Here is a 13,545-nt window from a genome sequence, read left to right as displayed (position 1 = left end):
GCCATATGTATTTTTGCATACATGTTCCTCATGCATGCAGACACAGTATTCACATAACAGTATGCCACTGGGGATGTTTTGTTTTGTTCTTGCAAATAGGTGTGAAAACACTTCTGTCAAGATAACTGCAGAAATCCACACTGGCTACTTGCTTTTTAAAGCAAGATACATTTTAGTCAATAGAAAGGCTGTGTATTATACTTTTGCATTCTAGATTGAAAAATCTTTGCAAAAAGGTATTGCCAGAGCTTAGTGTTCAACAATAAAACCTTGAAGCTTAAGTGTGCTTTATTTTTGTGTGCATTAACAACATTGAATTGTTATCACAGTCTGTTTACGAAAACAGTGTATTGTATCTAAAAGTTGTTTTATTTTTTAACACAGAAAGAGGAGGCAAAGCTCATGGAAGAAGTAAGAAGACTTAAGCAAGACAAACAGTCTCTCGAGGTGGATCTTGTTCATATGCAAAAGGAAAGAGATCTTGCTAAAGCCCAAGTCATTCATACATCAGGTAGAATCAGAATGTATTATTTCATTTCACCTTCCAGTCTTCTTGTAATTACCTACAAATCAAATATTGCCGTATTTATACTATTTTGCTTTATAAACACATTTTACAAAAATAGGTCTTATGAGAGGTAACATTTTGCAGGTGAAATGGCTCTTTACTGGAATCATGGATGCAGAATTGGCTCTGACAGATTACTTAAAAGTTTTCCATTCTTTTATGGCAAATCCGGGAGACATACAGAAATGAAGGATACCTTGAGTAAATGTTTTATTGCTATATCCTATAACATAGGCTTCTGAATTTTGCAACATCTAATTAAATCATTCACTTTCTGTCAAGGGTAATCTCTCCTCATTTTCTCCATGGATGGAGGGAGATAACCTTCGAGAGGTTCGTGTTAAAAGTAATAATAGATAGATAGATAGATATTGCAAGTGCATTTCTTCTAAAATAATACATACATTTGCAGTCATAGCTCAGGTACCCAATATTTAACGGTAAAACAGTAGAGCAAGTTCTGAGAACATATTATATCCAGACCTACGTAAGCAGGGTGATTTTTAGATTACATACTTGTTTGTGTTCTACATTAAACCTTTCTCTTAAAAAATTTTTTTTTTTCTTAAATCTGTTTTGTGTCTAAGGAAGGCACATCTTCCAAACCATTGAACATTACGTATATTATGTAAGCTGCTTTAATAAAAATGTTACTTGGCTACATGTCACATATTTTTTTTGTACTTTTTCGTATTTAAGTTTTGAATGCAATTGACAGGTGATAAAACCTTTGAGATGAAGATCATGGAAGACCAATATAAGCAAGAAATATGTGGTTTGAAAAAGAGATTGCAATGGTATGCTGAAAACCAGGACCTTCTGGATAAGGACACACAAAGACTCATAGCAGCTTCCACCGAGATACAGAAACTGAAAGATCAGGTAAAAAAATAAATAAACTTGCTAAAGTTATAGAACATTTTCACCATTTTCTCGGCCCTATTCAATTCATGAGTTGTTTTTTTTTGTTTTGTTTTGTTTTTTTAGTAGTAGTTTTACAATTGTAAGTATTTTACCAGGATAGAACCCTTAAGATTTACATCTCATTTACAAGAGGATCCAGGCAGGAGTAGACGGCAAGAGGACAGATCATACTATCTGGACAAAAACACTTAAATCAGTCATAAACAGTAATACAAAATAAAAGCATAAACAAAATAGAACAATAAGGGTGGATTAAAAAAAAGTTTGATACTTCAACTGTTCTAGATTAACACTAGAAAGTTCTAGGCATGCAAGCTTTCCTATTTCTTTCTAAACACAGTTGTGATTCACCACACAAAAATCAGACCATTGACTTAGTAAACTTTCTGTAATATATGTTCCAGCTGCACACCATAGTGGTCATTTTTAAATTCACCACTTCAGTAATTCAGCTTCTAGGAGTCTTTGCCTGGAATAATTAGCAAGAATAATTAAGCCCGCCGCACACATCCCGACTCAAGCCGTCCCGACTCATCTCATCTGAGTATGCACAAATTCTGCGATCAGTTGTGCTCAGTTTTGGTTTGACGTCACAATTGAGTTTTTTCCCCGACTGGGTGTCGCACACTGCTAAGTCTGAATTAGACTGACCACAACTAGATATTGGTGATTACTATGTATGCATATTTAATTAATACTGCCCTGTACACATTTTTGTATTAACTTAGCCCAACATAGCGACCCTCATATTATGCATGGCATCATATGCTGATAAGACGACTGAGACAGCGCCGCGAGGCAACCAAAAGAAGCACGTAACCTATTAATTAATTGACCATTTACACTGTGCAAATGTTTCAGGCAGTGTTTGACTTTTTGTATAGCTTGTCTACTACACTTTAGCCTGTGGTAAATAAAATCCAACCTGTTGATTTTTATTTGACTTTGGCGTGTGGATCTAGGGGTTTGTGATTTGTGACCTATTGGAGATCGACGCACCGGTTACTTCTGTTTTAGCGCAGTAAGATAATATAGGCTGCCAGTAGATTGATAATAAAAAGGTAAATTGATAATTTACCTTTTGATTAGTAAACACCTAAAAAAAACTATTCAAATGTGCACATATCTGGTATTTATGAATTCGGGACACTCAGAGCAATTTAAGACTAATGTATTTTTACCTAACTAAAGCTGTCAATATTCCGCCATCTTGTATGACAAGTTACATGACAAGCAACGTCACTTAAACCTGCTTCACCACTGATTGACAGCCTTATGACTAATCGGTCTAAGTCAGTCTTGGTCGACAACCACTGCACACAGACAGACTGATCACATCTGAATGAAACTGTCTGAAAAAGTCAACATGTTCAATCTTCAAATCTGAAGACATCCCGACTGAAATCTGCATAATTTTGGTTTTAAGGGCACGCACACTGATACGATTCATCCAAACTCTGTACTGCCAGTTGAGATGAGATGAGTCGGGACGGCTTGAGTCGGGCTGTGTGCGGCAGGCTTTACAATACATCTAGCCATGGGATTTAAAAACCTGTGATTGTAAAAATGCACTATTGGTTGTATATATCTAAAATGAGAGAACAATTTGCTGGTAGTTCTGTGCAGCATTGTACAGTAGTTGACGACTTATAGTTTTGAAATGAATGTATTATTAACAAACCAAAGACCCCCAAGACAGCATTGTATAGCCACCACCCACACAGTTCATCAGATTTGACCCCCTTGTATAAACTACATTTTCTAGTGTTATCTGATAAAGGTTACTGTTTCCAAATTGTTATTATTATAATACGTTGTTGTGTCTTCTGCTTTAGTGATACAAATGTGGAAACAGAAAAAAAAAAAAATAATAATATTAATAATTCCAACATTTTGCACAGGTCGAAAAACTCAAGACAGAAGTTATAGACCGAAATGTGCAACAACAAAGAAAATTCAAGGAGAGAGTGGGTGATGCAAAAAGAATTCAGGACCTTGAGAGACAGGTATTTTACTTTGTAATTAATAACAGCAGTGTGGAGTAGTGGTTAGGGCTTTGGACTCTTGACCGGAGGGTTGTGGGTTCAATCCCAGGTGGAGGACACTGCTGCTGTACCCTTGAGCAAGGTACTTTACCTAGATTGCTCCTGTAAAAACCCAACTGTATAAATGGGTAATTGTATGTAAAAATAATGTGATATCTTATCACAATTGTAAGTTGCCCTGGATAAAATAATAATAATAATAACAATAAAAAGCAAAAACTTAAGAAAAATATACATGATGTTAAGGACAACACACTATCCCCTATTTCCAAACACTGCCCATGGATAATTTACTGCTCTAAAATTACAAACAAATTACACTTTTTTAAATAATTTAATTCCAGCTAATCCAGTACAATATATATACCAATGCATATTCTAATTGACAGTATAATGCAATTCTTTGGGAAATCAGAATTCTGCACCAGCGTGGAGCAGGACTTCAACATTAAATAGTTTCCATGGCTCTTGCTCTTAACCTGATCAGTCATGCACAGCAATGTGTCCCTTGTGGCTAGAAAATAAAGATATGCACCTTTTTCTTCTTGCTTAACTTCAAAATGATGTTAATGTTCAACCCTCATCTAGGTTTCCAGTGCATTGGGGGGTTTCATAACAAATTTCAATATTTGTATAGCATAACAACGTGGAAGGTGGTGTGTGTGTGTATATGTGCTGGTTCAGCAATGGTGAATACATGAACCTGACATTTTAAATGCAGCGATCTAGTAAAGTTACAAAACAAATTCACCATAGTTGCTAAGGCACTAGCAGATTAGAAACAGTCGTCTTGTTTAATTTATAGGCCTGTCAAGTAATCACAGTTAACTTCAATCAATCAATCAATCAATCAATCAATCAATTAATCAGTCTTTATTTTATATAGCACCTTTCATAGTGGACCACCATCACAAAGCACTTTACAAGATAGTGAGGAACACATTAATTTTTTTGGAGATTAATTATTTTAACGCGTGTTAATGGGCACTTCTGTGTCTTGAGCCTTTCTGTACACAGTACTTCAGTCCTGGCCGCGGAAACATTGGTTCGAGTGTCTGAGTGCAGTTATTGTTTAAATATAAAGTTATACAATCCATTGATTTGTGAAACTATTAAAACATGAAGATTGACAAATATGTTTATAATGATAGAAATAAAATGCTTATATGTAAGATTATCTGTACAATATTTTAGTATTGTTATTTTAAAATAAAATACAGACTTGTTACATTTGCAAGTGGTTGGATTTTTATTTTCAATCCAATTAAAGTGTTTAGCTTTTTAAAGCAAATGAACTCACAATCCAGTGTCATGATCACTGACCTAATTGATTATGCTTTCTAATAGGTAAAGGAAATGGAGGACATTATTCGGAGAAGGCATCCAAACTCCCTGCCCGCCTTGATCTTTGCTGCTGCTTCAGCCACATCCGGTGAAGGAGATGCTTCTTCCAAAAGTGATACAGTGAGTTTCCTGGAGAAGAGGATTACCAGGCTGGAAGCTGATCTTGAAGGTAAAGATGAGGAGGCCAAGAAGAGTCTTCGAGCTATGGAGCAACAGTATCAAAAAATAAAGGTAATAATGGGGCTGGGGGTGGGGTTGGTCACGCTTTGGGTGATATGAATATTTGTGCAGTTTCTTTTTTTTCTATTACTTGCTTTCTTTTTCTTTCAGTTGTCATAACCATGATATTACATTTCAAAATTAACCTGGTTGGTTTTGCACTGAACTCTAAAAGAAAAACGGTCTAATACCGTCTTTACTTAGCATTTAGGTTATAGCATGGGAGGCTGTGTTGTCCAGTGGTTAAAGAAAATAGCTTGTAACCAGGATGTCTCCGGTTCAAATCCCGGCTCACTCACTGACTAATTGTGTGACCTTGAACAAGGCACTTAACCTGCTTGTGCTCCGTCTTCCAGTGAGATGTTGTTGTAAGTGACTGTGCAGCTGATGCATAGTTCACACACCCAATTCTCTGTAAGTCGCCTTGAACAAAGGTGTCTGCTAAATAAACAAATAACAATAATAAAAATGTCTGCTAAATAAACAAATAATAATAATTTACAGATGCCATCTCTATACTTTTTAGGTTACTGGTTATCATGTTTTCAAGATTTCTCAGCAGAGACCTTGCAAATGCAGCTGAAGGTTGTTTCTGACATTCAGCATTTACATTAGCACTGGGAAATCTTCGAAATATTTAAAATAAACTGGTTAAGAACACAGCAAATATGAAATCCATTTTTTTTTTTGTAACCCCCAGCTTTCCACAGCTCTCAACAATCTATTTTGCCAGTAAGCAGGAGCTGTGGTTGTAGTATGTGAAAAATATCTATTTTTTGCAACCCTCAGAAGGTAGATAAATTTACTATGTGCACGCTGAATTATTTCTGTTTCCCGAATAGTGCGAGGAGGTGCTTGAGATATGTTCATTTTAAATACGCTGAGGTGCATTTGCACCACTTGCCGCTAATGAAAGGTTAATAATATAAATAATGTAATAGAAATTTGTCAGAATAAATTAGGATTCACTTAACATGATTATCTATTGTGGGTTATTGTATTAATCTGCTTTTGTGGAATAACCTAATGTCACCTTAGTCCAAGGTAGGTGCTTATTGGAGTCTTGTTAAATCAGACAAAACTATCACTTTTTTGTGAATTATTTAGTTGTTTGTTTATTTTTATTTTGTAATCATCTTCATTATAAATGAAAAATACCCTTTACAGTGCCGTGAAAAAGTATTTGCCCCCTGTCTTGATTTTCTGCATTTTTGAACATTTTTCACATTGTATTTGGTCAGATTTTTTTGTGGGTTGTAGTAGTATATAGAGGGAGTCTGAGAGAAAAAAAATGACACCAAAGTTTGGTGCTTCTTTTATTTGTTTGGTGTGCAATCAAACATGCAATCTTCAGGTGTGAAAAAGTTATTGCCCCCCTGTGACAGGATGACTTGCAGTGGTGAGGTGTGGTGACGTCACGGACCAGGAAGTAACAAAACCAAAACGGTGGATGGGCGGGTGAAGCTGAACGCTACGGCGTTCAGCTGATTTTATTAAATAAATAAACAAAACAAAAGATTTAAACAAACAACACAAAACAAAAGGGCACGTTGGCCAAACAAATAAGCGTGCTGGTGTTAGCACCAGCATGATACTTAGCAGTTGTTTTTCTTATTCTCCTCGCTCTCTCCGCTCCCCGTACTCTCCCCGAGCACGGACAGCTGCAGGTTCTTATATGCTGGCCGAGGGGTTAACTAGCTGTTAATTATCTTATTACCCCTCGGCCACAGTCTGCACGAGTTTAGTAAGGATGCGTGACTGTCAGCTAGTTAAATAATCAGTAGCTGATCAGCCACGCATCCTCACGAGATTTTTAAAATATAAAAACAATAACAAATACGCGGCGCTTTTATCCGCGCCGCAAATAAAAATACAAATAATAATACAAATACATATAGGGACGGGACACTCCGCCACACCCCCCTAGTTAACTCAACCCAATTAAAGGGATAATTAGGGTCAGCTGTTTGAGTACTTTGATTAACAACCAGGCCTGATTTGGGCCAGCCCTACCCAATATAAATCTGACTAACTTTGGCCCTTGCCATCAGAGTGAAGTTGTCATGCCACGAACAAAAGAAATTCCTGAAGACCTCCGGAAAAAAGTTGTTGATGCCTATCAGTCTGGAAAGGGTTACAAAGCCATTTTGAAGGCTCTGGGGCTCCACCGAACCACAGTCAGAGCCATATTGTCCAAATGAAGAAAGTTTGGGACAGTAGTGAATCTTCCCAGGAGTGGCCGTCCTGCCAAAATCTCTCCAAGAGCAAGGCGTAAAATCGTCCAGGAAGTCACAAAGAACCCAAGAACAACATCCAGGGATCTGCAGGCCTCTCTCGCCTCAGCTAAGGTCAGTGTTCATGACTCCACCATCAGAAAGACACTGGGCAAAAATGGGATTCATGGCAGAGTAGCAAGGCGGAAACCATTGCTCACTAAGAAGAACATGCATGCTCATCTCAAGTTTGCCAAAAAGCACCTGGATGATCCTCAAGAGTTCTGGAACAATGTTCTATGGACAGATGAGTCAAAAGTGGAACATTTTGGCCGACATGGGCCCCGTTATGTCTGGCGAAAACCAAACACTGCATTCCACAGTAAGAACCTCATACCAACGGTCAAGCATGGTGGTGGTAGTGTCATAGTTTGGGGATGCTTTGCTGCATCAGGACCTGGATGCCTTGCCATCATTGAAGGAACCATGAATTCTGCTCTGTATCAGAGAATTCTACAGGAGAATGTCAGGCCATCCGTCCGTGAGCTGAAGCTGAAGTGCAGCTGGGTCATGCAGCAAGACAATGATCCAAAACACACATGCAAGTCTACATCAGAATGGTTGAAGAACAGGAAATTTAAAGTTTTGGAATGACCTAGTTAAAGTCCAGACCTAAACCACATTGAGATGTTGTGGCAGGACCTGAAACGAGCAGTTCATTCTCGAAAACCCACAAATGTCACTGAGTTGAAGCAGTTCTGCATGGAGGAGTGGGCCAGAATTCCTCCACAGCACTGTGAGAGACTAATCAATAACTACAGGAAGCGTTTGGTTGCAGTTATTGCTGCTAAAGGTGGCGTAACCAGTTATTGAGTCTAAGGGGGCGAGTACTTTTTCACACAGGGGCATTGGGTGTTGCATAACTTTCTTTAATAAATAAATGAAATATGTATCATTTTTTTTTGTTATTTGTTCACTCAGGGTCCCTTTGATCTAATATTAAGTTTTGGTTGAAGATCTGATAACATTCAGTGTCAAAAATATGCAAAAATGCAGAAAATCAGACAGGGGGCAAATACTTTTTCACGGCACTGTATCTAATGTCTTTATATTGTAATGGCCATGTAAATATTTGATAAACATATATTTCAGTTATTCCAGAATACTGGTTTGTATACCTTTTTTAATTATTTGTAAAATGTAAGTAGCATTTTTTTATGTATCCATTGTGAGTATTTTCTTTTGTCTTCATCCCTTTCCATTTGCTGTCATGGAAACCGATCCCCTTTACAGACCGATAATGCAGTAAGAATATTGGTTTCCAGAGACAGTTGCGCACACACCAAGACCAATATATAAGCTTGCAACCTGTGCATTACACAGTAATTTTGTTTATATATTGAACATACAGAATTGTTTATATATATATATATATATATATATATATATATATATATATATATATATATATATATATATATATATATATATGTTTGTTAAGCTGAAACATTACTGCTTAATGTAAAAAGAAAAAAAAAGGCATGCATGAGCGGGTGCTCAGCCAGTCAGCCAACAGTGGGAACTTAGTGATTGAGGGATATTTGGGAGGGCAAGTTTAGTTTGCAAAGATTTGATAATGGTTGTTCTGTATTGAAAACCTTGAGCAGAAAAAAACAAGAGTTGTTCATACTCATATTAGGCAATTAACTGACTGGGAGAAAGTCATTGGCCAAAGTGCTAGATGATAAAATAAGAAACATGTTAAGAACATTCTTTGGCACAATATTGACTTAGTAAAGACACAAATGCCTGTGTGCAGGGTAAACCACACAGTCAGGGGGGGCAGGTTTGTGTTCTGCTGTGCGAAGTTGCTGATCTTTCCTGTGGATGCCACAGTGAGCACTGGGTTAGGGGGCAAAATCGTCCAGAACTAAATCACCATAGCAAGTTACTGAGAGCATCAAACACTTGGAATATATGGTTCCTGTCTGCTCTTCTGATACCAAATGAAATACCATTAGAGCATTCATTGTCTATGTAACTATTATTTAGTACAACAGGGTGACACCACCCTACTGTATTATCTGATACACAATATTTGATTTCGTTTTCATAGTCATTCATATTCTTGTGCATTAATAGGTCTGTTTTTTGTTTTGTTTTATTAGATCAAATATGAGCAAAGGATTTCAGAGTTGGAGCAGCTGTTGTCCTCCAAACTTATGAATGAACATGATAAGCCTCACCAGTATGCTACCAAAGCTAAGGCATTACAAGAGGAAATTACCCTACTAAAAGAGGTTTACAAAACCAATGAAAGAACTCTAAAGAGCGAAATTGACACCCTTCAAAAACAACTTGCAGAAGAGCAAAAGAAAACTTCAGAAGAATATGGGAAAAGTCCCCAAAAAACTGAAAAGTTTGTGGAAGGGACACAATACAAAGTCAGGATAGAGAAACTCAATCATGAATTGGCCGCCAAAAATAAAGAGATACAAGAACTGTTAAAAACAATTGACAGACTTCAAAAGGAAAGAAGGACTCTGCTTTCTGGCCAAACTGCAGCTGAGAAAGCACGTGAGAGCAGACTGAAGCCTTCCAAAGGAAACATAAAAGACAATGTTCCCATACCTGACACAAAAGTTGTAGGTGACATTCAGCCCTTTCCTGCTTCTTTGGATGAAAAATGTTACCAGCCCCTTGCCTTTACTGGTTCTCATATATCTGAAGTCCTACAAGAAAATGAAAAGCTGAAGTTAGACATGGAACAGCTGAAGTTAGAAATGAACCAGCAAAGATTAAAACTGCAGGCATCAGCTGCACAGACAGAATGTGAAGCTAGAAGGTAAGGCAGTGGATAACCCAAAATAAGACCTATGTTTAGTGTCACGTTAAATATGGAGATATTTTGACTGCATTATTATATGCAGCTCTTACCATTTTTGTGAGAATTAGTAAACTACATTTAACATTGTTATTATCACTTAATTTGGAGGGCACGTGAAGAAGCAGCTGAACATATTTCAGCTTTAAAAGGAGAACACCAGAAAAAGCTGGAAAGAATACTTACCCACCAGGCTTTGGAGCACTCTTCATCAAAAGTGGCAGAACTCACAAGTAAAATCTCTACACAAGAGGTAACAATGATTTACATACTGTTTATAGTTGTATTGTTGTACACCATTATTAAAGCACAATTCAGGCAGACTGAGACATCAAATCTCAGGTTTTAAGGTATTGCCAGTTGTTTGGTGTGACTAATAAAGAAAATCCATCACATAGTTGTATGCAATATTTATATTTCCCAAACTATTTGAATTCTGAGTGCCGTGTTTATAAAATCTCGATTCATGTAATTGCTTTCAGATTTTTTTTTTAAATAATAAAGTGGTTGTACGTCCTTAGAATTACTTGAAATAAAGTAATATACTCTGCGTCATCAATCAGTGGTATATGTTGTTCCCCAAATGGCATTTACAATGCAATTGGCAAAAAAATATTTATACACATGGAGGCTCCAGATCAAATATGGTTACTGTAATTCAGTAAGCATTATACTTAAAATACAACATGATAACTGATCTTGTAACCTGATATTTATCAAATGTTCTTCTAATATAGATAATGATAAAGTATCTCCGTGATCAAGTCGGTGAGCTTCAGAGGACTAAAGAAGCTCTTGCTGTTGTACAAGTTCGTGAAGAAACACTGCAAACTCAGGTACCTCTAAAAGCTTTGTATTGATCAGAAAAATACTGCAGGCTACAATTTATTCATGTTCTGATAAATTTAGCTTCTTAATTAGCTTCATAATTATTGTGATATCCAGTCAGGTCCTAGTTCTCCTTCAGACAGCCATGCCCTTTCACAGAATTATTATACTAAAGTTTTTCTGGGCCTGCCCAGAACCAGTCCATCAAATGGTCATCCCTCCTCCCGACATCACTTCTGGAGTCGCCGGTATATAGCGCCACCATTTTGGGACTGGCCTTCAGAATCCTTATCTCTAGTTCACGAAAAGTTGCGTTGCACTTGTTTTTATTTTTCTGAGAGAAAAGTGTCTGATTTTGTGTGTCTTTGACCCCGTGGGGAAATTGGAGCGGCTTCGCCTGCATCTTACTCTTTCTCCCTCAGAGCTTGTAACAATTGTAAGTCCCCCTGGATAAGGGCGTCTGCTAAGAAATAAATAATAATAATAATAATAATAACTGTAAGTGTAAGGGCTCTGGCATTCTATGTGGATCATACAAAGACCTAGAGATTGACAGAACAGCTTTTCATCTGCTTTGCATCTAAAGTCAAAGGGAAGGCAGAGTCCAGGTGTCATGTAGAGGCAGTTAAGACAAAAGGATCCTGAAGGCCTCCTAGAATACCCCGACTTCGGAAGTAATGTTGTGGGAGGGCCAACCATTTGATGGACTGGTTCTGTGCGGGCCCGGAAGAGCTTTGGTATAATAATTCTAAGCAAATTTTGATTCTTTGAGTAATAACAGCATATGCTATTCAATAAAGTAATATTAAACCCTTTAATATTATATTACATGATATAAAATGATTTTTATAATGCCTATTTTTCTAGATGGTAAGACAGTTGGAAGAACTAAAAGAAGCTAAGGAGACTCGCACCCCTGAGCTAAAGCACTTCCTAGCTCTGGATAGAAAAATAAAGAATATCGAGATGAGGCAAGCACAAAGAGAGCAAGAACTCCAACAGGTAACACCTGCCAAGCTTGTTAGTTATTTCTCCACACTCATACTTAATAAATTCATAGAATATTGAGCTTAGAAAGAAACTAAACAAATTCAAATCACAAGAAGACATTGAGAAAGACTTCGAGTTGAAATGCTTGTCAATAAAGGTATTCAGTGTTTCTCAATTTAGCAGTATTTAGTGTTTAAAATTGAAGAATATGAGGTGTTCAATTTCCTCCAAATTATACTGATAAACATCTCCCTTTAAATTGACTTACATTATCTACAGAGTAGATGAGAAATTTGGAAATAAAAAAACAGCTACTGAAAATACGTATCTTGTTCTAAACCACATTTGCTGCTTCGTTTTTTTTCTTCTCCAAATCTTACCAAATCATTCAGCAGACACGTTACATTGTTGATGAAGAGAAACTCCAAGAAGCTGAGAAGTGGAAGAGGCTGGCCCAGTTAAGGACTCGGGAATTGGAGACTTTTAGAGTTGAGTTAGATTCAATACTGAATGTTCTGCGTGAGCTGCAGAAACAAGGAGTTGTCATTCCAGCTCCTAGCGCTGTAGGTACCAACTTCTAAAAACGTATTTGAAAAACATAACAAAATACTTTAGTAAAATTAACAAATTATCGTCATTCAGTGTAATGTAATTAATAAGTGTATTGAAAACTGATACAAGCATTGTTACCAGTATGGTATTTGTTCAATGTAAAAGTCAGCATTACTTTGTAAGTAATTATTACATACTGTGTGTGAAGTGATATATAGAGTCCTTAAAACAAATGTTTTTGTGTTATTTTTGTTTGTTTATGTTATCTCCATATTTATCTTGTCTTTGTCCTGTCTTTTTGAAAATGTGAAATTTTTCTTTAAAAATTCTAAGGGAACAATATATGTTTAATTGTAAATATGGAAAATCATGGATATGAATAACTATTCTATATTATCAGTTTGTAAATAATTCTACTGTTTAAATGTTGTTGTTTTTTGTGAACATACTAATTTATTTTTGTAGGCTTGTAAAAAAAAAAAAAGTAATATTATTTAAAAATACGATAAAATCTTAATCAAAAAAGTTAATTGTGAAGACAACCAAGATGTTACACATTTTTCTTCACTAAACCTGCTTTTACTTTGAATAAAATCCTTGGCAAAAAGCTTGATTACCTTTCAGTCTGTACAATTCAGACATCCTATGCAATTTCTAGCCTGATAGATGTCCTCTTTAATTAAGCTCCTGTGAAAGATTATTAGGAATCAATAGTGTTCTGTCCATGTCTGTCATCTGTGTAAAATGAATTGATATCAATCTGTGGAAGTTTTTTGTTACGCTTATTTAACAAGTATAATAAATACCCTTGTGGAATTTAATGGGTATCCTTGACCTCAAAAGGTAAAATATTATAATCTAGAGTAGACTGTGGACACTATAAGGTGTCAAAACTTTACTGAAAATCTGTAATGTATTTTTTAAGCCAAAATAAGGGGATGTTTCTCAAACTTCTAAAACCTTGACTGAAAAGGTTAA

General features: G+C 36.4%; 1 protein-coding gene across 6 annotated transcripts in view; it reads left to right on the top strand.

Moving 5' to 3' along the window:
* Window positions 1–13,383, top strand: part of cep162 (centrosomal protein 162) — a 57,336-nt gene extending 43,953 nt beyond the window's left edge. For 5 of the 6 annotated variants that reach the window (XM_059025663.1, XM_059025661.1, XM_059025664.1 and 2 more), the window contains 9 exons: window positions 385–511; window positions 1,287–1,450; window positions 3,394–3,498; window positions 4,885–5,112; window positions 9,482–10,158; window positions 10,309–10,450; window positions 10,935–11,033; window positions 11,893–12,027; window positions 12,408–13,383. In XM_059025663.1, the coding sequence (XP_058881646.1) occupies window positions 385–511; window positions 1,287–1,450; window positions 3,394–3,498; window positions 4,885–5,112; window positions 9,482–10,158; window positions 10,309–10,450; window positions 10,935–11,033; window positions 11,893–12,027; window positions 12,408–12,596 (1,866 nt within the window). In that variant the 3' untranslated portion in view covers window positions 12,597–13,383. The remainder of the gene's footprint in view (window positions 1–384; window positions 512–1,286; window positions 1,451–3,393; window positions 3,499–4,884; window positions 5,113–9,481; window positions 10,159–10,308; window positions 10,451–10,934; window positions 11,034–11,892; window positions 12,028–12,407) is intronic. The other variant, XM_059025662.1, reaches the window with a different exon arrangement.
* Window positions 13,384–13,545: the final 162 nt, after the last annotated feature.

This window comes from Acipenser ruthenus, chromosome 6 (genome assembly GCF_902713425.1).
Source record: "Acipenser ruthenus chromosome 6, fAciRut3.2 maternal haplotype, whole genome shotgun sequence".
Classification (NCBI taxonomy): Eukaryota; Metazoa; Chordata; class Actinopteri; order Acipenseriformes; family Acipenseridae; genus Acipenser; species Acipenser ruthenus.
This window is presented reverse-complemented; position numbering and strand designations above follow the sequence as displayed.